The 19,070-nt window shown below is 37.0% G+C and overlaps 3 protein-coding genes across 5 annotated transcripts; 1 reads left to right on the top strand and 2 right to left on the bottom strand.

Annotated features, from left to right (window-relative positions):
* Window positions 1-329: 329 nt before the first annotated feature.
* bida (BH3 interacting domain death agonist) lies at window positions 330-3,614 on the bottom strand. The gene is made up of 4 exons (XM_039683963.2): window positions 3,456-3,614; window positions 2,085-2,353; window positions 754-887; window positions 330-646 (listed from the first exon to the last, which is right to left on the bottom strand). The coding sequence occupies exons 2-4, from the start codon at window positions 2,323-2,325 to the stop codon at window positions 458-460; spliced, it is 564 nt and encodes a 187-aa protein (XP_039539897.2). The 5' UTR covers window positions 2,326-2,353; window positions 3,456-3,614; the 3' UTR covers window positions 330-457.
* A 573-nt stretch (window positions 3,615-4,187) lies between these two features.
* On the bottom strand, window positions 4,188-9,471 carry wee2 (WEE2 oocyte meiosis inhibiting kinase). Its single transcript, XM_039683952.2, has 12 exons — window positions 8,969-9,471; window positions 8,368-8,622; window positions 8,034-8,233; window positions 7,907-7,961; window positions 7,610-7,779; window positions 6,919-7,040; window positions 6,663-6,809; window positions 6,460-6,561; window positions 5,683-5,768; window positions 5,378-5,548; window positions 4,701-4,849; window positions 4,188-4,584 (listed from the first exon to the last, which is right to left on the bottom strand). The coding sequence occupies exons 2-12, from the start codon at window positions 8,611-8,613 to the stop codon at window positions 4,449-4,451; spliced, it is 1,584 nt and encodes a 527-aa protein (XP_039539886.2). The 5' UTR covers window positions 8,614-8,622; window positions 8,969-9,471; the 3' UTR covers window positions 4,188-4,448.
* A 70-nt stretch (window positions 9,472-9,541) lies between these two features.
* dennd11 (DENN domain containing 11) lies at window positions 9,542-19,015 on the top strand. 3 transcript variants are annotated; one of them, XM_039683959.2, is made up of 10 exons: window positions 9,542-10,110; window positions 10,882-10,981; window positions 11,554-11,712; window positions 12,921-13,077; window positions 14,047-14,185; window positions 14,417-14,548; window positions 15,345-15,495; window positions 15,591-15,659; window positions 16,953-17,144; window positions 17,519-19,015. In XM_039683959.2, the coding sequence occupies exons 1-10, from the start codon at window positions 9,726-9,728 to the stop codon at window positions 17,535-17,537; spliced, it is 1,503 nt and encodes a 500-aa protein (XP_039539893.2). In that variant the 5' UTR covers window positions 9,542-9,725; the 3' UTR covers window positions 17,538-19,015. The 3 variants fall into 3 exon arrangements, with proteins under 3 accessions (XP_039539893.2, XP_039539892.2, XP_039539894.2); XM_039683958.2 differs by having other exon boundaries at window positions 17,515-19,015; XM_039683960.2 differs by having other exon boundaries at window positions 17,251-19,015.
* The last annotated feature ends 55 nt before the right edge of the window (window positions 19,016-19,070 follow it).

Raw genomic sequence — 19,070 nt, 5'->3', positions numbered from 1 at the left:
TTTTGTTTACTCTTTTGTACTGATATGACTCAGGCTTGTACATGAAATGAATGGGAGATCACGTGATATCCCGTACAAGATGAGTGACAATACATTTTTAAACAAAGTTAGCAGAGGAGATACGAATGATGCACATTTTTCTGGTTATATGGTTTAATATACAATTTTCTGGAAAATTTTTCCATGGCAGGTAAAGAAACAGTCTAATGCATAACCGTAAAAAAACCTAACATGACCAAAGTGCAAAAATAAAATTACTTGTTTCAAACAGTATTAAAACAGTAATGAAGAAAAGAAAAGAAAAAGGTAAACTTGTAACAATGGTTTAAAAAAAAAAAAAGAATAACACATATTTCTCTTCATTTATCTCAAAGTCATATTTGTCTTTTATTTATACAAAAATATTCACATTACATCCCTTACAAATATATAACTGGTACACAGATCTCACCAGGGGTCAGCGAGGTCCGAAATACTGCACTACAGTGCTATAAAGGCTGGACAAAAAGCAGGGCACACGCTCACACACAGTCTTCATGAGCACAAAAGTCAAGGCCATCTCGACAAGTTCCTTCTTAAACTCTTTGGCTCCGGTCACATGGTGAAGTAAGCCCTGCACTCCATCAGATAGATGTCTGGACCATAACTGCAAATGTTTAAAGAATAGTGAGAGATATGAGTGGTAAATGATACTAATGGGTTAAGGAGGAACCATTTTAGAATAAATAAACTGCGTAGAATAATTCATCTTACCTGAGTCTCACACTTGTCCAGTTTCTTGGTCAAAGTTTCAGCGGCTTGGAACAGGACTCTCTGCTCAAGAAGGTCTGCAATTCTGATCAGCTCTGCAGCCATTTCCCTTGCTGCCTGAGCCTGTTCAGCATCAACTGAGATGGAGATACATAAGAGCCGTGTTAAAGGGTTAGTTCACCCAAAAATGAAAATTCTGTCAGTATTTACTCACCCTCATGTTGTTCCAAACCTCTATGTGTTTATTTGTTCTGCTGAACACAAAGGAAGATATTCTGAAGAATGTTTAAACTTCCATTGATGGGGAATGAGATCTGTTTGATTAAAACATTCTTCCAAATATCTTCCTTTGTGTTCAGCAGAACAAAAGTTTTGGTCAGTTTTGGGTGAACTAACCCTTTAACTGACATGGACAACAGCAAAAACTATTTACATTTATTCATTTAGCTGACACTTTTATCCAAAAGCGACTTACAATTGTCTATAATGTGAACTGTTGTGAACGGATCACTCCCATGTTCACAATGTTGACTTACAATTGTCTATAATGTGTAAATGTACTATACATACATATAATACTACAAATAAAAACTCTACAGTAGTTTTAATATAACTAAAAATTAGGGATGCAAAATAAATCCAAAAATCTAATCAGTATCAGTCAAATTTGCATATTTAATTCTTTTCCAATTTGTATATTTGACAATTTCTGATATCAAATAGCTGTAATTTAACCAGATTACGGCAAAGATGAGGCACTATTAATTGAAGTAGCCTACTTTTCTCTAATGGAGGTCCCACCTCAGAATATTATATATTAACAAACATCATGATTTGAGAAAAACATTTGTGTTATATTTTCATCAGATTAAATATTGTCTATTTATCAGTCATCTTTATAAAGTCGTTCCTACCACTGAATAAAAAATAAAAACTTCATAACTTTCTCCTCACGATCCCGAGTCTCGCAATTCTGACTTTTTTCTCAGAATCGTAAGATTTAAACTTGCAACTGCAAAAAGTCAGAATCTCATAAATGCTGACTTTTTCATCATTCACAATTTCGAGTTTTAAAATCAGAATTGTGGGATATCTTGCAATTCCGAGAGAGAAAAATCTCGAGGAATGTAAACTCGATATTGTGAGAAAAAAAGTTAGAATTGTGAGCTAAAGAGGTATAAACTTGGAATTGCAAGAAAAAAGTCACAATTGTAAGTCGCAATTCCCTTTTGTTTTTGTTTTTTTCATGGTGCAAACAAGTTTCCATAGTAATCATCGGCTTACTGGCATCAAATAAGGTAATCAGAACAGTACAAATATGATATAACAAATACCTGGCAGATGAGGCTGAACTTGATTCTGAAGTTCATGTAAAAGATCTTTGTAGGTGGCCAAGGAACTATGTCCATCAGTTTGTAAATCGCCATCACTTTCAAGATAAATGTGATCGGAAAGAAGACCCAAATCATTATATTCTCTTTTAAGCTCACTATTTTGGCATCCTTTTTGCTCAAAAAAGGAAAGGAGCAGCAGGGAACAGTGCGGAAAATTGTCAATGCTTGTGTTGCGGTCCATTGCACAAACTATGCCTCATACAGGTGCTCTGCAATTAAAAGGAAACACAAAAGCAGTTCGTTTCATTATCTTGACAAAAACAAGACACGGAAATGATTTAAGACTATACAGCCTGATAAATATATTTAAATGCATTTAATATTTTAACATTTATAAATGGTCTAGGGGGGAAAAAAATTGTACCCAGAAGTGAACTAAACCTGACATGCACATTTGTTAAAACATTATAAAAATAAAGTAAATTACAGAGATGAAGTTTTACAAAGTCTGTATGACAGACTCTTACCTAAAGCTATTGCATTCAAGGTTGATGCATTTTATCATGCATTCCCAGGGAATCTAACCCATGACCTTAGCGTTGATAATGCTATGCTCCACTCTTTAAGCTACATGAACACCTGTGTAATATAAATTATTATATAACTATATAAAATATATATATGTAAAATCTAAATAAACGCAAACTTGTAACTTTAGTTCGTGGATGTGACGACGGTTGGCTTATAATAAGATGATTAGATTTAGTTAACCAAGTAGCAAAGCTGCTGAAAATAGGAACAGTTAGCGGCTAGCTAACTAACTTGTTAATCGGTCTATTATAGAAATTAGCTAATTTTCTAAGTCTTATTACTGAAGTTTAGTATGCAAATTTAATTGTAAACAGTGCGTTTGGCTGATTCTCCCATTTTGCCCCGAAAAACAGTTTCGGAAGAAATGATTTTCGGATCAAAACAAAGACAGACTGAAGTCGAAATTCATCTCTAAAAAGACCACACAAAAGCTCAATGATTAACGTTAATGCAGTTAAAAATAAAATCACCAGCCATATACAGCACATTTCTGAACATTAATATCACGTGCACGAAAGTTGAATCTGAGGGAAGCGTGAAATATTTGTTTATCTAACTTAGGTAACTTAACGTTAGACATGTGAATGGATGTTTATATTTAAAGAAACTGCACAAAGTGTCATGACATTGTCGACACAAACCATGAAAAGGCTACGAAATTGGCAAAAGTAAGTTAAGTTACCAATTTTACACAATTAAAAATATTCTTTGACGCAAATGTTCAAAATCGTGTCGAGCGTATTTCATTTTTGAGTCAAAAAATAAACATTCGTTACTTACGTAAACTATTATTCAAAATACCGGACGATGAAGCATCATCTCCGACAAACAAACAAACACACTCAAAAAAGGCTGAGAAATGAAATTATGAAAATCTACAAGCCGTCTTGATCGTGATTCGTGTATATCAGAGACGCGGCGTCACGTGCGAGGGCGTGGCCAATGTCTACGGAATTTCCAGCAGTAGTCAAGTGTGTGTAGCGTCTGAAAACATGTTAGATTTTAATTCTCGCTGTTTGTTAAGGCATTAAAATATTTTTTTTACATAATCGCCGAGAAGGCAAAGATAAACAGACTTTAAAGTCTCTTGAAAGACCCGACCTGCACTTTAGGAGAAAGGCGTTTTTGGAAACGAATTTCCCCTTCTGCTAGTCTGCACGTGTCAGATAAGGAATTCTGAGGAGTTGGCTGACAAATTTGTTGTTAGTACACCACATGCACATTGGACTAAAACGAGACAGACAATATTCAAACACCTCCTTGTAATAAACACAATTATGTCAGATTTAAGTGGTACATCTTTTAAATATGCTAATATAACACATTTAAAGACATACTGGTGCCCCCTTTTTGAGAACCTGTACTAGGACATCTCTTCTAGGAGGCTCAACCGAGTCTTACTAAAACGCATACCTGGTGGACATTTAATTGTTTCTTGTTAAGTATGATGTTGCTGAATCAACCACAGCATATAGAATTGAAAGTAGATCAGTCAACATCACTCAGAAAAAAAACATTTAAAAACTTTATTTACAATTAAAATGAAATGGTTATTTGACAAGATAAATTTGCCATTCAACAGCAAACCTTAAATATGTGCCGATTCATACACCACAGTGGCAGTGTTTGTCTTTAATGAGTCAACTGGCAAAGACAAAAACAAGATCTGAAGTGATAATTTTACGATGACGTGCTGAGTAATGCAAACGTGTCTGACTGTTGCATTCCACATATGGAGTTTGTGGGCATGTGGAAACAGAACGTGATTCAGTGCTAGTATCCGGGAAAACCAAAGCTCATAGACCGGGCTACATTTCTTCCCACAAGCTTCCGCCCAGTTCTCGGAAGAGACCCTGGTTGTGATGACGGCTGGGGTGAGGTAGCAGCCAGTCGGGCTTCCTTGAGTTCTCTAAGTAGAAATGGAAGGCGTTGCAATAAATACCTCAGCATAAGTGATTATTTCATAAGGAAGCACTACTTGTTTACTTCCTTGAAATGGAGTACACAATATGCCAGATTACTCACCGTTCCAGCATAGCCGTTCTGAACTTCTCCACATTTAGCTCCTTGCGAAGCTGTGCGGCCAGTTTGCCAGCTCTCTCCTTGTGCAGTGCATCATGCCGACACAACGCAGATGCAGATGGCCTTGTAGTAGGATCAGGATCTAACATGGTCTATCAAAAACAAATGTGTTGTCCATATTAGGTTTTTAATTTTGACCTCAGAGACTGAAACTATGAATCCATGGTAAACAAAACTTCAAAGCCACCAGCACATTTATGATAATTCTTCAGAATTGCAGGTGACTGAACCAAAACTAGTACTACATTGCTCAGCATTTTATGATAGTCTAGTTGGTCTATATGCCCTCTGCTGGTGGAATAAAAGTACATGCTCTTTTTTTTTTTTTAAACCACCCATGACTAATTGAACACGAGAATACACACCATGGTAATTTAAATGGAATTATACCCCCCTGAATGCTGATACTTTTAGTTTCAGTTCAGTCCTCTCCCATTCTGAAGAAGTCTCATGAATATGCTGGTGGTTTTGAGGTTTTGTTATTGTTTACAATGGATTCATCCATGCAGTCTCTGAGGTCGTGGAAGTAGGAAACTGGTAATTTTGGAAAACTTAACCTGCATTGTTGAAACCATTACAGGTAATGCAATGAATACCTCAGATGTGCTTACTCAAATTACCTTTAAAAGGTCTTTAAAGGGTGCTGGTAATTCCTGGGGCAGGCTGGGCATCTCACTCTGTCTGAGGCTATGCCATGTGTCTCCATTCTGAGGAAGTGGTGGAGCTCCCGCAGCTAATAACACTGTCAGGCCCAGCGCAAATATATCTGCTTTAGGAAGATGCGTGTAGTCCTGTTAAAACAGCAACAGTGGGTCACATCCACAATTATATTGTAATGTCAGGCATTGTTTATAAGATCGGTACAGTGTAGTTTAACCTCTGCAACAAACTAAACACCCTAAGAAAGCTCAAACAGATATTGTACCTCTCGCAGGATCTCATAGGCCAGGAAACGGCTATCCCCTTCCTCTACCTGAGGGCTTGAGATGGATGTTACATGACCCAAGTCACCTAAAGAACAAGGGACCCATGATATCAGCTATTAATGATATAGAAATGTCAAAACATGGCTTGGTTTGACTGTGTCAGAGACTTATTTGTGTGCACAACATGGATAAGCCTCAGCAGGTAAATATGTATGCCGTATGGACAGCTGGACAGACTTTACCATAAGGCAGCTTGTTGCTGAAGAACTTTACTAGGACTAGTTTAAAGGGGTCATCAGATGCTCATTTTCCACAAGTTGGTACGTTTTTTTTTTAGGGTCTTCGTGTAAAGTTTAAACATACTTTCCTCAATTGTTGTGTAAATCAACATCCTTTTTACCTCAAAAACAGCCCTGTTAAAAGATTAGTCAACTTGAAAAAAAAAAAAAAAAAAACTTTTGCTGATAATTTACAAATGCTCGCCTTGCTATGTTCTGTGATGCGCGTTAGTGACTCTCCTGTTCGAACTCGTTCATCAAAATTAACAAATCTTTTTTCCGAGTCATTTCGAAATAAGATTTGTTCATTTTTGTGAACTACATATATATATATATATATATATACACATATATAAATAAAAGTACATTTATTTTATACTATTATTGGGGAAATTTAGAGATCCATCCGTGTTAGATTAACCTTCCGGATCACTAAATACCTGAATGTGTAATAATAATAATAATGATAATAATAAGCAAAACACTTTAAGATGATACCAATTTTATATACAACCCCAGAGGAGGGGCTTTCATCCTCTTCTTCACTATCTCCCTCTCCACCAGCACTCGAGCTGGGTCGACGGCAGATGAAAATATTACCTGGAAAGGATGAAAATTTAAGCTTGTGCCAGTCAAAAAGTCAAATTTCTCATTAAGCGGTAGAGGCATGTGAATAACAATGAAAGAGACACAGAGCTCACTGGGTTTGATGTCGAGGTGCACTAGGCCTGAGTTGTGGATGTATTTGAGCCCCATGGAGACCTGTAGGAGCAGATCCCTTAGCTCAGAAACTCTGAAATACTCCCCTTGCTCCTCTTTTTCAGTTATAGCATCATGGAGGCTACCACCTACAAGACCAAAAAAAACAATTGACAGTTAGTTCTCCAAAAAAAGTCCCAAGAATACACAAACATATACCCATCTACAGTATGTTTATCTTGTGATCTTCTGTCCTACCGTCACAGTACTCATTTTGTATAACCATGTGGTCATCTTCAGCCCATGCAGAGTAGTATCGGACAACATGAGGGTGATGGCCCAACACCGCATGGGCATACACTTCCTTTAAGGCCAACTGTCTGAGAAAAAAAAATAAAAGGAACTTGTTTTACGTTAAGGTATAAGATTCATCAAGGAATCACAAAAATCTTAACCTTACTACACACAGGGCTTAGATTAAACAAGGATGAGGCCTTAATTCAGTTAGGACATTTAAGTTTATGGATACAAATAGGAGGTTTTAAAATGGACCCTTTTCACAGACTATGATGACACGGTTCCCCAGAGAACCCTTCAGTTCCTTAAAAAAAAATAAATGTGAAGAACCTTTTTCCACTTTAAAGAACCTTTCAAGCAATGGAAAGGTTCTATGGATGTTATGGATGTTCTTCATGGGACCATTGATGCCAAAAAAGTATGTTTTTTTCTCTCTCTTTTTTGCAAAGTCATGGAAACACCAACATGTTTTTAAATTTTTTCATTGGAGCAAATGGGAACACACAAATTATATTTTCTGTCATCTCCAGGTCACCATTAGAAGTTCACCCAACTACGGTGTGATGACTTCTACTTCGGAGAACCCCGGAAATGTTAAAAGGGTCCATTTTGAAAAAGAAGATGATTAAGCACTGTGGCAATGCTGACTCACTCATTGGCAGAGCCTGCGATTGGCCTGCGCGAGCGCTTGATGGCGTACATGCAACCATCCAGCCTCTTCACACAGCGATACACAGAACCAAACTCGCCCCCGCCGATACAGCCCAGCTCTAGAAACTCACTCTCGTAACGTGACAGCATGCGGGATGACACTGCTGGCCTCTGAAGGCCAACAGATGGGAGACCATGTGAGAGAACGCAGATTTACCAAAGCTTCCGGCAGGATTATGAAGCATTATAAACCTAAAACATGAAAGACGAGGATGAACTATGGTCTTTGAAACTGTACCTTTGAGGGGAGGAAGAAACTTTCATCCTCTGATGAGTTGTGAGTGTCCATAGATCTGTTGAAATAAAAGCTTCAATGTAAATCCAGTTCCTCAAGGGGCATTGCTTACATGCAAGGGCTGTGTTACCTTTGTGCATCATCCTCATATTCATCACTCCTTTGGCTCTTCCTCTTGTGGTGTACACTGTTCCTGCGCACCGTATCTGGTGTGAAAGGGTTAACGTTCACTGAGGGCACATGGTCAAAAGCACTAGGCAGACGAAGGAATCTTTGACTGCGACACGGCTTGCTGCTAGAGCAAGGGAGGGTCGACTTAGACAGCAAACTCTGTAAGTGGAGGAAGTTAGATGATGTAAATATAAGTCTATATAGGGTCAACTGTATGTATTGCTCATACAAAAGTATAAAGTACTCCGTCATTGTATTAATGTACACATGAAACGGTTGAGCTGGAAGACTACCTTTGGTGTACTGGGCGAGTCGCAAAGCCGGAGTTTTTTCCAGGCAGCATATGGTATGGGAGAAGTAGGGATGGAAGGAGAAACAGTAATGCTCCTGGTGCGGTGGCGCTGTATCCGGGGCGTCTGACAGGGGCTTCTGATCGAAATACTTCTGTGTGCCCATTCATCAAAGCTATTGTCACTGCTGTCCTCCTCCCCACTGCTGGAGAAGTTCAAGTGCTGTTGTGCTGCATTCACAGAGGCCATTTCAGACCACTAGAATCCAGAAGAAACAGAAACAGATTTATTCTAAAGGGTTTTAGAATGGCAACTAACCATCCTGTAAATTAGTGGTTGACAAATGGCCAATAAAACAACTTATATGGTGTATATGGGCTTATTAAAGTTAATTATAGCAATTGAGATCTGCTGAAGTTGTTTACACAATATGTATTTGAGGTAAAAAGATGACTGACAAACATCATGTTATTTGATGCTATGAGAGCAGTCTCGCTAGGCCTCAAAATATGTTTTATTGTGAGTAGAGCTATACAGATTCATCTTTCACATAATATCGCTTCAATTGTGTCCAGTTTTGAACATATTTGCAGTTCCAACTTACCCTGAAATGAGCTCACGGGTGACCACGCTTGAACCTGGCGCGTCAAAGTTAACGAGGTCCTTTTAACTATGGGCGGAGTGACAGTGACCCGACCATTAATTAACTCTGCTAACTAGTATATCAAGCGTTTAGATTCATTCAGTAGGTGTGTTTGACTTGAATCGATCGCCACTTTACACATGAACAAACTAGGACTAGTAACGTTATACAAACTTGTAACGTTATCCTCCGAAAAGATTTGTTATGATCCAAATAGGACGGCGACGACGTGACGGTTTGTGTGTGAAATGAATCAAAATAAGTAACGTTAACCTAATCACAAGTATTTATTTATTTAAATATCAGAAAACATTATTTATAGAAAACATTTTCAAAAGTTAAATTTGTGTGGTTTCCAAAACATAATTTCTGACTATCAAGGATAGCTTATGGTCGTTAGAAGTCGTCAATATATTTATTTTAGGGGACTGCGCACACAGACAACATCATTTGGTGTATTTATTTTTCGGGTGGGAGGACGAGGTTGATAACGAGAACCCTTTTGTACCACGTGAGCGGAAGTGTGTGACATCATCAAAACAGTGTACGCCTGGGTAGCGTCTGTTACCCTGTCTGTATTACTACATTTAAGGATCGTTTGTATTGCAAGCGCTATGTTCCGTTTCTTGGGTGGCGTTGGTCTCTCCGACTGACCGCTCTATACTGAGTGCGACGACGTTGTTTATTTCTTCTATAGTCAATATCGAAAAACGCTATCATGGTCGAGCAGTCGGATCGCGCCCCGCTGCTGGACTGGGAGGAGGTTCCCCCGGCCGAACTTGCCCCATCGGTTCCATCACCGGAGACTGGGGATTCAACACAATCCGGTCTATCGAGTTACCCGACCGAGGGCATTGTAGGGGTAGATATCTCCCTAAACAGAAGCCCAGCGAGACCGAATAGTGTAACAGCTGTTCCAGGTGAAAGTGCACACTCTCCCTATAAACACAGCGGCCCGAGAGGAGATGCTTCTGCCACCGATGAAGAGGGAGACTGCGCCTTTCATGGGCTGTCGGTCAGGGATCGGAGGATCACTGGGTCTGGATGGGAGGAAAAAGATCAGATTGTTGCCGTGTTTGTTGTGACTTTCGACACCAGATCGGGTGAGGTTAATCAATAAATACCGGTACTGTGTAAAAAAAAAAAAAAAAAAAAAAAAACTGACTGAGAGAGAGAAAAAAAAGAAAAAATTATATGTGGCAATCACAAATAAGAATGTCCGAAATGATGATGATACATCTTTAAAATATCTTGTTTTATAAAAAAAGTACGTAGAAATGTATACTGCAATTTTAAAAAACAAATATTATTTTAATTTAAGAAAAATAACTATTCTGCATAAAACAATATTGTCATATGACAACAAACTCGGCTTCCTCGTTAGTTTCTCTGAAAGTTTTAATCTAAAGAATATATTTGTATTATATTATTATTATTTTTTGTCACTGCTGTTTGTTCTTTAATAATAATGAAAGATTATGCTGAACTACTTTCCCCCAAAAAATGTCAGACTTTATGATATTTTTTTTTTCTTTATTGCAGCCTCCAAACCTTTACACCACTTTTTTTTTTTTTACTTTAAGATACACAAAACATATCAAAATAGCTTATCATTCAGACACTGAAAACTTTTTCCCATATGGGAAGATTTGTGTTATCACCAGTTAGAAAATGAATAGAATATGAAGTGAGAGTTGTATAAGTCATCCGGCAGACTACTGTACTGTTCTTATCCAACTTCCTCTTTTGCTTCTAAGTTTTGCGGAGAAAGGAATTTGGAGAGTTTTTGTGTTCTTCTGCAAACACTATTTGACTAAAACCTAGTCCAACAGCTTCACAGTTGTTTACATAGGCCCACATTGTGTCTTTTACAGGGAACATGATAGAATGGTGCCTACCTCAAGATGTGAATCTGGAGGGAGTAGAGTTCAAGTCAATGGCCAGTGGCTCTCATCGGATCTCAAGTGACTTCATGTAGGAATCTCTTTCTTAAATCTCATTGTATTTATAAGGGGCCGAGGGCAAATTGTAACATTTTTAAACTTTTCATACATAACACATAACTAATAACTGCAAAACTACCTTTCTATAATAAACATTTGATTTAACAGTACAATTTGTATAAGCTGCACAATACTGTATATTTTTTTTTACTGAAATACATGAAATTCTGATTAAATTTAGTCGTGCAATTTCTCTTTCATATCTAGTGTTACATTTGCCCTGAACCTCACAATTATAAAATCCTTTATGGTATCTATTTTTTATTCATGTTACATTTTAACCAACAGTCTAGAAATGAAATACATGTTTTGAATCCATATATTGACCATAAAAAAGTGAATTTTGTGTTGTTGTTCTCTCTCATCCTGTTACACAAAATTTGACCAATTATTTTGCTTTGTAATGTGTTCGTCACATTCATCAAGATAATTTGTAATCATGAGGCAAACTGTTTGATCAGTAGTATTTTCATACTTGCATTGAAACAGGTTCATTTTGCGCACATAGCCACGTATGTTAAATGAGCTTGTCTCTTTTTGTAGATATTTCCGTAAAGGCTGTTACTTTGGTCTAGCGTGCTTTGCCAACATGCCTGTGGAAAGTGAGCTGGAACGAGGAGCTCGGATGAAATCTGTAGGGATTTTGTCTCCTTCTTACACACTGCTATACCGTTACATGCACTTCCTGGAAAACCAAGTCCGGTGAGTGTATTCTTGCATTATGTTTAATCTTGTTATTTTTCCTCCTCTTACTCTTTTGCACGCATCATTACTATTTTAAGAAGTTGTTATGCATTAAACATAAGCTCTGAGTTGGATGTGATGGTGAAGTGATATCTGCATGAAGGTATGCAAATACATAGGTTGACAGGTAGGACATCCTGTCATTGCATTCAGATTTTTTGGTCCTGAGTCTTCCATATAAGATGTATGTAATATTTTCTATTATTAATTGCTGAGGGCGGCACAGTGGCTCGGGGTAGCTCTGTCGCCTCACAGCATGGAGGTCCCCTGTTTGAGTCCCGACTGAGCCAAAAGGCCTTTTTGTTTGGAGTTTGCATGTTCTTCCTGTCCTGTGTGTGCGTGGGTTTCCTCTGGGCTCTTCAGTTTCCCCCACAATCCAAAAACATCATGCAGTATAGGCGAATTTTCTGTAGGTGTGAGTGCAGTGCTGAGTAGGTTACTTACAAAATATAGTCGGTTACTGATTCCAAATTACATTACCAAAATTGTAGTTAGTACTGTAATCCATTACATAACATATTTAAGATAATGTAATCTGACTACTTTTAGATTACTTTTGACCTAACTTTGTTTATCACATTGATTTGAGAAGAATTATCTTGTACCATATTAATATAAAGATAAAGAAAATGTATTCTATTTTTTGTTAACAACATGAAGTGCATTAAATATCACATTATGTCAGGTTTTCCCAGACTGGGGTTCATAATCGAATTGAAGGGGATTCTGAGTTTAATGAAAAGCTATTAAAGGAGTAGTTCACTTTAAAAAAAAACTTTTGCTGATCATTTACTCACCCCCATGTCATCCAAGATGTCCATGTCTTTCTTTCTTCAGTCGAAAAGAAATTAAGGTTTTTGATGAAAACATTCCAGGATTTTTCTCCATATAATGCACTTTACTGGTAACCACACGGTTCAAGGTCCAAAAGACAGTTTCAGTGCAAACTGCAAACTGTTCAAAGGGCTTTAAACGATTCCAGATGATGAATAAGGGTCTTAAAACAAAAACAATAACCATTATTATTGTTTTAATGACTTATTAAATTGTGTATGGCAAGAGATGGCCCATAAAATCACCAAGAGTCAGATATGACTGAATTGGTTTATGAACATGAACATTTAAAAACATTGCCTAGCTTTAATTCTGCAAATGCATTCTTACAGGCACCAGTTGCAGTGTCCAGGCCAGTACTCTCCACTGGAAGCTTTCTACGAGGATAAAAAGGCAGTATTGCCCCCAGGAGGGAACGGTTTGGTCACAGCCTGCCCGACCAGCGCCCTTGGACCCATAGTCAACCGCTGCATGCACCCAGAGATGAAGGTTTGAAGATATAACCCAATATTGTCTGCCACTTCATTAAATATTTTTTTATGATGGTAGCTTTAGATAATTAATTTTGTTTTTTTTTTGAAGTTATTTTTTAGTTTCTAAAGAAATCTAGGTCAGGCCACTCAGGGAATTTCATGTTACTGATTAATCAGAGTGCATTACTTCTGCACATCCTGACAGCAGCACAAGCATGGGAGAGTTCAGTTTCGTGGAGTAAAAAAAAAAGAACTATTGTGAGCCTGTGTAAAAACCACAAGATCCTCTATTGTTAAAGAAGAATTCCATATGAGGAGATAAATATGCTGATTTATACTTTTGCTCAGGACTAGATTTGGTTATATTGTTTATTGAATAAGCCCCTGTTCAGTCTTGAATATGCACATTCTAAATGTTTATGGTTTTTATAGTTACATAAAATTGCTGGTAAATAATAAAATGTAATGTCATCAAGCATAAAGTACACAAAGTATATACAATATTATATATATATATATATATATATACAGTGTATATATATATATATATATACACACATAAAAGTTTTAAAATATGAAAACTGAAATTGAACTTTGAAAAATTGCTATATGCACTGACAAGCCTGTCAGAGGATTTTAAAGATGATACTAGATTTAAAAAGCCAGCTAAATGGTCCTAATTATTGTCTGAATAGACCTTAGTCAGGGTAGACGTCATATTGAATTTAACAGATGAAAATGAGGTTGTGACGGACAGTCTTTACAGATCACATGATTTTCATAACAAAAAATAAATGCTGCTATACCCTGACAATGAATAATACTTTTTTATTCTTACTTTTCTCTATGATCTAAAATTTGTCATTTTTTTTTATAAACTTAAAGGACCTTTTTTTAATATGTGTGGTGTGTCTGTATATGGAGTCATTGAATAGGAAATCTGAAGCAACACATTTTGTCACTTACTCTGTACACCTTGTATTAGATTACACACCCGGCTGGCTGCATGTCCCAGTTCATCCGCTTCTTCGGAGAGCAGATCATGGTGCTGTGGAAGTTTGCTTTGCTCAGGAAACGCATCCTCATTTTCTCTCCTCCCCCTGTCGGTGTGGTCTGCTATCGAGGTGAGAGAGGAAACCCATTAACATGCACATTGACACCTGGCTTACATTTCTACTTATTTTTCATAACAAATTAAGGGTATGTTCACACTTGCCATGTTTGGTTAAATTAAAGCGAACCCTGGTGATCTTTGATTTGTGCATTTATTTTAATCTGTAACTTTTATTATATGATTGTGGGTGTTTTCACATTTAACTCATAATTATTTTGCTATGTTGTTCTGCATCCATTAGTATACTGTTGCTGCTGCCTTGCTAATGTGTCCATTCCTGGGATGGGCTTGACTGTTCCGGAGTTCCGCCCCTTCTTTTACATCAACGTTGCTGACATCACTGCTCTTGAGGCTGAGCTGTCTTATGTGGCCTGTAAGTCTCTCAGTCAAGAGAAGGACTGAAGTTGGCAAAATTCATAATTCCACAGACACTGTAAAAAGTAGATGTTAAATAATATTTAAAGGAGTAGTTCACTTTTGAAAAAACTTTTGCTGCTAATTTACTCACCCTCATGTCATCCAAGATGTCCATGTCATTCTTTCTCGTTCATCAAAATGAACAAATCTTTTTCCAAGTCATTTGGTTCATTCAACAAACGAATTGACTCGGAAAAAGATTTGTTCATTTTGATGAATGAGTTCGAACAGGAGAGTCACGAACGTGCATCACAGTACAGAGCAAGGCGACCATTTGCGCTAAAAAACGTAAACTTTGTTATTTATTTTTTAAATGAGCGATCGTTTCGCTTGATAAAAGCCTTATTCGCCGTCTGGAATCGTTTAAAGCCCTTTTAACAGTTTGCAGTTTGTACTGAAAGTGTCTTTTGGACCTTGAACTGTTTGGTTCCCATTGAAGTCCATTATATGGAGAAAAATGCTGGAATGTTTTCATCAAAAACCTTAATTTCTTTTCAACTGAAGAGAGAAAGACATGGACATCTTGGATATGACATGGGGGTGAGTAAATTATCAGCAAAAGTTTTTTGAAAAGTGAACTACTCCTTTAAGTTCAGAATGAGTGTAGTTCTTGGTTGAACTTTTCCTCCAACATCTGTATTAGTTGATAAATTTGAGAAAGAATAGTGTACTGTAACGTAGTATTAGTAAGAATAAATCAGTGGAGTGAGTTGCATTTTTGATTTGTTTTGCATTTTTATTTGGGTTCTCAGGTACTACAGAGAAGATATTTGAGGAAAAGAAGGAGCTGTATGATGTCTACATTGATAATCAGAATGTAAAGACGCACAGAGAGAACCTCCAGCCTCTGCTTAGACTCAACAGTGCGGACCGAGAGAAGTATCGCAAGCTCTGTGAGCAGAGGTACCACCAGCCTTTTAAAATCTGAAAGGCATATGAGGTGAAAAAAAACCCAAACACATTTCCACAGGCATATGATGATGTTGCTATCGTTACAGGCAGATGCTGCTGTACTCTCAGGAGGTGGATGGAGACTGCACATCTAATGAGGAAGAACTCTTCATTTTGTACGTGATGGAATTATACAACTCAGTTTATCATATCAGCAGTTTTTAGTGAGACGGAAAGAGTGTTTGGAAATGGAACAACTCAATACACTTTCTATGAAAATAGCTTTAAGCTTAATGAAGCCATACGTGTATAATATTGCTTGGAAAATGATAAAAATCCAATATTATATTTTTAAGTCAAAGACTTATTTAAAAAAAACAGCATAGAAAGAGAAATTTACTCACCAAGGCTGCATTTATTTGACCCAAAAATTCAGTAAAACTTCAATATTGTAACATTATTGCAATTTATAATAACTGTTTCCATTTTAATATATATATATATATATATTAGGGCTGTCAAACGCTTAATCGCATCCAAAATAAAAGTTTGTGTTTACATCAGTGTTTCCCAACCCTGTTCCTGGCTGCACACCAACACTGCGCATATTCTTTGTCTCCCTAATCAAACACACCTGATTCAACTCATCAGCTCATTAACCCATCTGATTATGACCTGACGAGTTGAATCAGGTGTGTTTGATAAGGGAGACAAAGAATACGCGCAGTGTTGGTGTGCCGCCAGGAACAGGGTTGGGAAACACTGGTTTACATAATATATGTGGGTGCACTGTGTATAATTTTTTTATATATATATATAAATACACACACATGCATGTATATTTAAGAAATATTTTCATGTATATACTGTATATAGATTTATATAATTTAAATGATATAAAAATATAAATATTTTACATAGAAATAATATTTTTTTCTTAAATATACATGCATGTGTGTGTATTTATACATATATAGATTAATATGTATATAATTCATTGCAAAGCTGAATTTTCAGAAATCAGTCTAATATGCTGATTTGGTGCTCAGGATAAATTTCTAAAACATACAGTTGCTTAATATTTTGCAGAAAACCATGAAAGTCCAAAAGAAGAGCAATTAAATAGAAATCTTTTGTAACATAACATTATAAACATCTTAACTGTTCATTTCGATTAATTTAATCCATCTTTCTGAAAAAAAAAAAGGCTAGTATATTTGATGTAAATGCCATATAAATTTGCACATGTATATTGCATTGTTATGCTTTGCATTTAGTATATAAAAAGCCTTATTTATACACCAAGCAACTATCTCTGGAGTATCTACTCTAATATAATATAAATCTAAAGCTGTGGAAGCACAGTTCTGACATAATTTTTTACCGTTTTCTTGTGAAAGCCACTGGAAAAATGACACTTATGTTGCTGTAATTAATCTGTATAGAATTTGCCACTGTTTGTGATCCAGATTCTTCATGGAACAGAACAACAGAATCTTCCAGACCCTGTCTGAGTTGGCGGCGAGCGCTGATCCTACCCTGACCGCTGAGCACGTGAGAGCCATGGGGCTGGATCCTCAGGCCGACCGCGGCTTTCTCGTCGACCTGCTGGAAATCTACGGCATCGACGTCATGCTGGTTATCGACAACCCCTGCTGCCCGTAAGACACTCTGTCTCTGGAGCCCATTTTCTATTAGGGCTGCAACCCACTCCCTACTGATTACCTGCTTTCTCTTCTCTCTCTTTCTCTGGCTTGGCAATCTCAGGAGCCATTCCTGACACCTCTGGACCACACTGATACTGCCTACACCAACAAGGTGCAATCTGACTTTTTGTGCACTTTGCGGCCAGTCAATCCAGTGACGTCTTTCTGCTTGTCTGTCTGTCTGCCTGTGTGCTTTGTATCCTTCCAGCCATCTTGGATTTCTTCTCGACTCTTGCCTAAGCTTGTTTCATGCAAAACATGATCTCTGTGCCTCTCTCTACCGCTTTTCAATCTGTGGTCTTCAGTTGTGACTTTGTTCTTCTAGCCAGTGCTGTCTGGGGGAACTGATGTGACGTCCCCAGTGGATATAAATCTGCTTCACTTGGACACCAGAGAATCGGAAAAGCAACTCTCACTTCCTGCTGGTAACAACGGTTTGGTAAAGTTTGCTTTGAATGTCACATCTGTATTTCTAAAGGTTTTATGGTTGTTGCATATCACACACTACTGTGATGGTGAAGATTTTCACAATCTCTGCCACATTTTTTTTTTTACTTAATCATGTGAACCAGTCATTTCGTTTTTGGGATAAAACTGGCATCTGTCATTGTGTTTGTTGTGATCTATTGTGCATGAACAAAGAGACACAATCAGTTTTGCTACTGTAGTTTGTTATTATTCATGTTTTGAATTCATTTGTCATGAATTAACGACACTGTAGAAGATTCTCGGTCATTCTGATTTCACTCCCCAAATGTCATTTCAATGCTGTTTTACACACTGATGAAATGGAGCATAAAGTGTGTTTGTTAATGCTGAATACAGGCCTTTAATTACCATCACCCTTGGTATTGAATGTAAATTGTACGTTTAATGCACCGACTGATGCAAATGACACAGAAATTGTTACATTCAGCTTTTTGATTCACTTGATTTGCTCTGAAGAAATGAATGTGATCCTATTCCTGTCTTTGTCATCAGTGAATGCTCATGATTATCACTTGTGAAAGACTTTTGAATTTGTATATATTTGGGGTTTCTTATTTTATCATGTTTGGGTTGATAATTTCAGAATGACAGCAGCGGACTGGCCTCACAAGGCCGATTAATTTGTGGATTTGTGTGTGTTTATATGTTAATCCTGTGAAAATTCAAACTGGATCCTTAATTAATCAAATTATCTGTAAAGCTGCATTCATATAGGTGAAATTCAAAAGAAAACATAAATGGAAAAGCATTTACTTGACCTGTTCAGATTAAAGTCACTATCCTAAATTTGTTTTGCTAACAAAATAACGCAATTGATTTCTTAGGAACGAGTGCAGGCACTCAGGTTTGTAACAGTTGGATGGACAAAAGTTCTTTAAATGATGTTAAATAAAATATTTAAATGAACAATAATACTGTTGCTTATAACCTAGATTTGCTTAAATGTGAATTTAGTTTTTACATTTCTAATCTATCAGAGAAATTGAGAACTCCTGTATTATAAATCTGTTGGTTGGTTATTTAGTGTCTGATTGTAAATGAATGGAGAATGTATATTAAGCAGCCATGTAAGATAATTGTACAGGTGGAATTGTCTGGTATTGTGTATGTGAGATACTTTTTGTGCGTTATCTAAGTGTTACACAAGTCTTTGTCATAATAACAAGCTAAATGAATGTTGAGTTTTACTCTACTGGTATCACAAAGCACTCGTGTAATGCCTCTGTCTTACACACTACCTACTATACAGTTATACAAACTAACAGCATGTGACTGTTGTTTTAAAGCCAGTGATTCTTATTCACTGCCATTTTGAAATAAACGGTTCTTTTCTATCACGTTTTGTCTGCACAGTATTTGAGGGTATTTTAAAACAAAACACTATCAACGGAA

Source organism: Pimephales promelas, chromosome 10 (genome assembly GCF_988280905.1).
Source record: "Pimephales promelas chromosome 10, fPimPro1.hap1.1, whole genome shotgun sequence".
Taxonomy (NCBI): Eukaryota; Metazoa; Chordata; class Actinopteri; order Cypriniformes; family Leuciscidae; genus Pimephales; species Pimephales promelas.
Note: the sequence above shows the minus strand (reverse complement) of the source record. Positions and strands in the feature narration are given on the sequence as shown.

Excerpts from the sequence above, each read along its gene's own strand:
- dennd11 (XM_039683958.2), top strand. The coding sequence starts at position 9,726 with ATGGTCGAGCAGTCGGATCGCGCCCCGCTGCTGGACTGGGAGGAGGTT. Across the intron at positions 14,549-15,344 it reads TGAGCTGTCTTATGTGGCCT|GTACTACAGAGAAGATATTT; the intron begins GTAAGTCTCTCA and ends TTGGGTTCTCAG. Across the intron at positions 15,660-16,952 it reads GAGGAAGAACTCTTCATTTT|ATTCTTCATGGAACAGAACA; the intron begins GTACGTGATGGA and ends TTTGTGATCCAG.
- wee2 (XM_039683952.2), bottom strand. The coding sequence starts at position 8,613 with ATGGCCTCTGTGAATGCAGCACAACAGCACTTGAACTTCTCCAGCAGT. Across the intron at positions 7,962-8,033 it reads TATGAGGATGATGCACAAAG|ATCTATGGACACTCACAACT; the intron begins GTAACACAGCCC and ends TTATTTCAACAG. Across the intron at positions 4,585-4,700 it reads AGAACGGCTATGCTGGAACG|AGAACTCAAGGAAGCCCGAC; the intron begins GTGAGTAATCTG and ends ATTTCTACTTAG.
- bida (XM_039683963.2), bottom strand. The coding sequence starts at position 2,325 with ATGGACCGCAACACAAGCATTGACAATTTTCCGCACTGTTCCCTGCTG. Across the intron at positions 888-2,084 it reads AGTTCAGCCTCATCTGCCAG|TTGATGCTGAACAGGCTCAG; the intron begins GTATTTGTTATA and ends TCTCCATCTCAG. Across the intron at positions 647-753 it reads TGGACAAGTGTGAGACTCAG|TTATGGTCCAGACATCTATC; the intron begins GTAAGATGAATT and ends AAACATTTGCAG.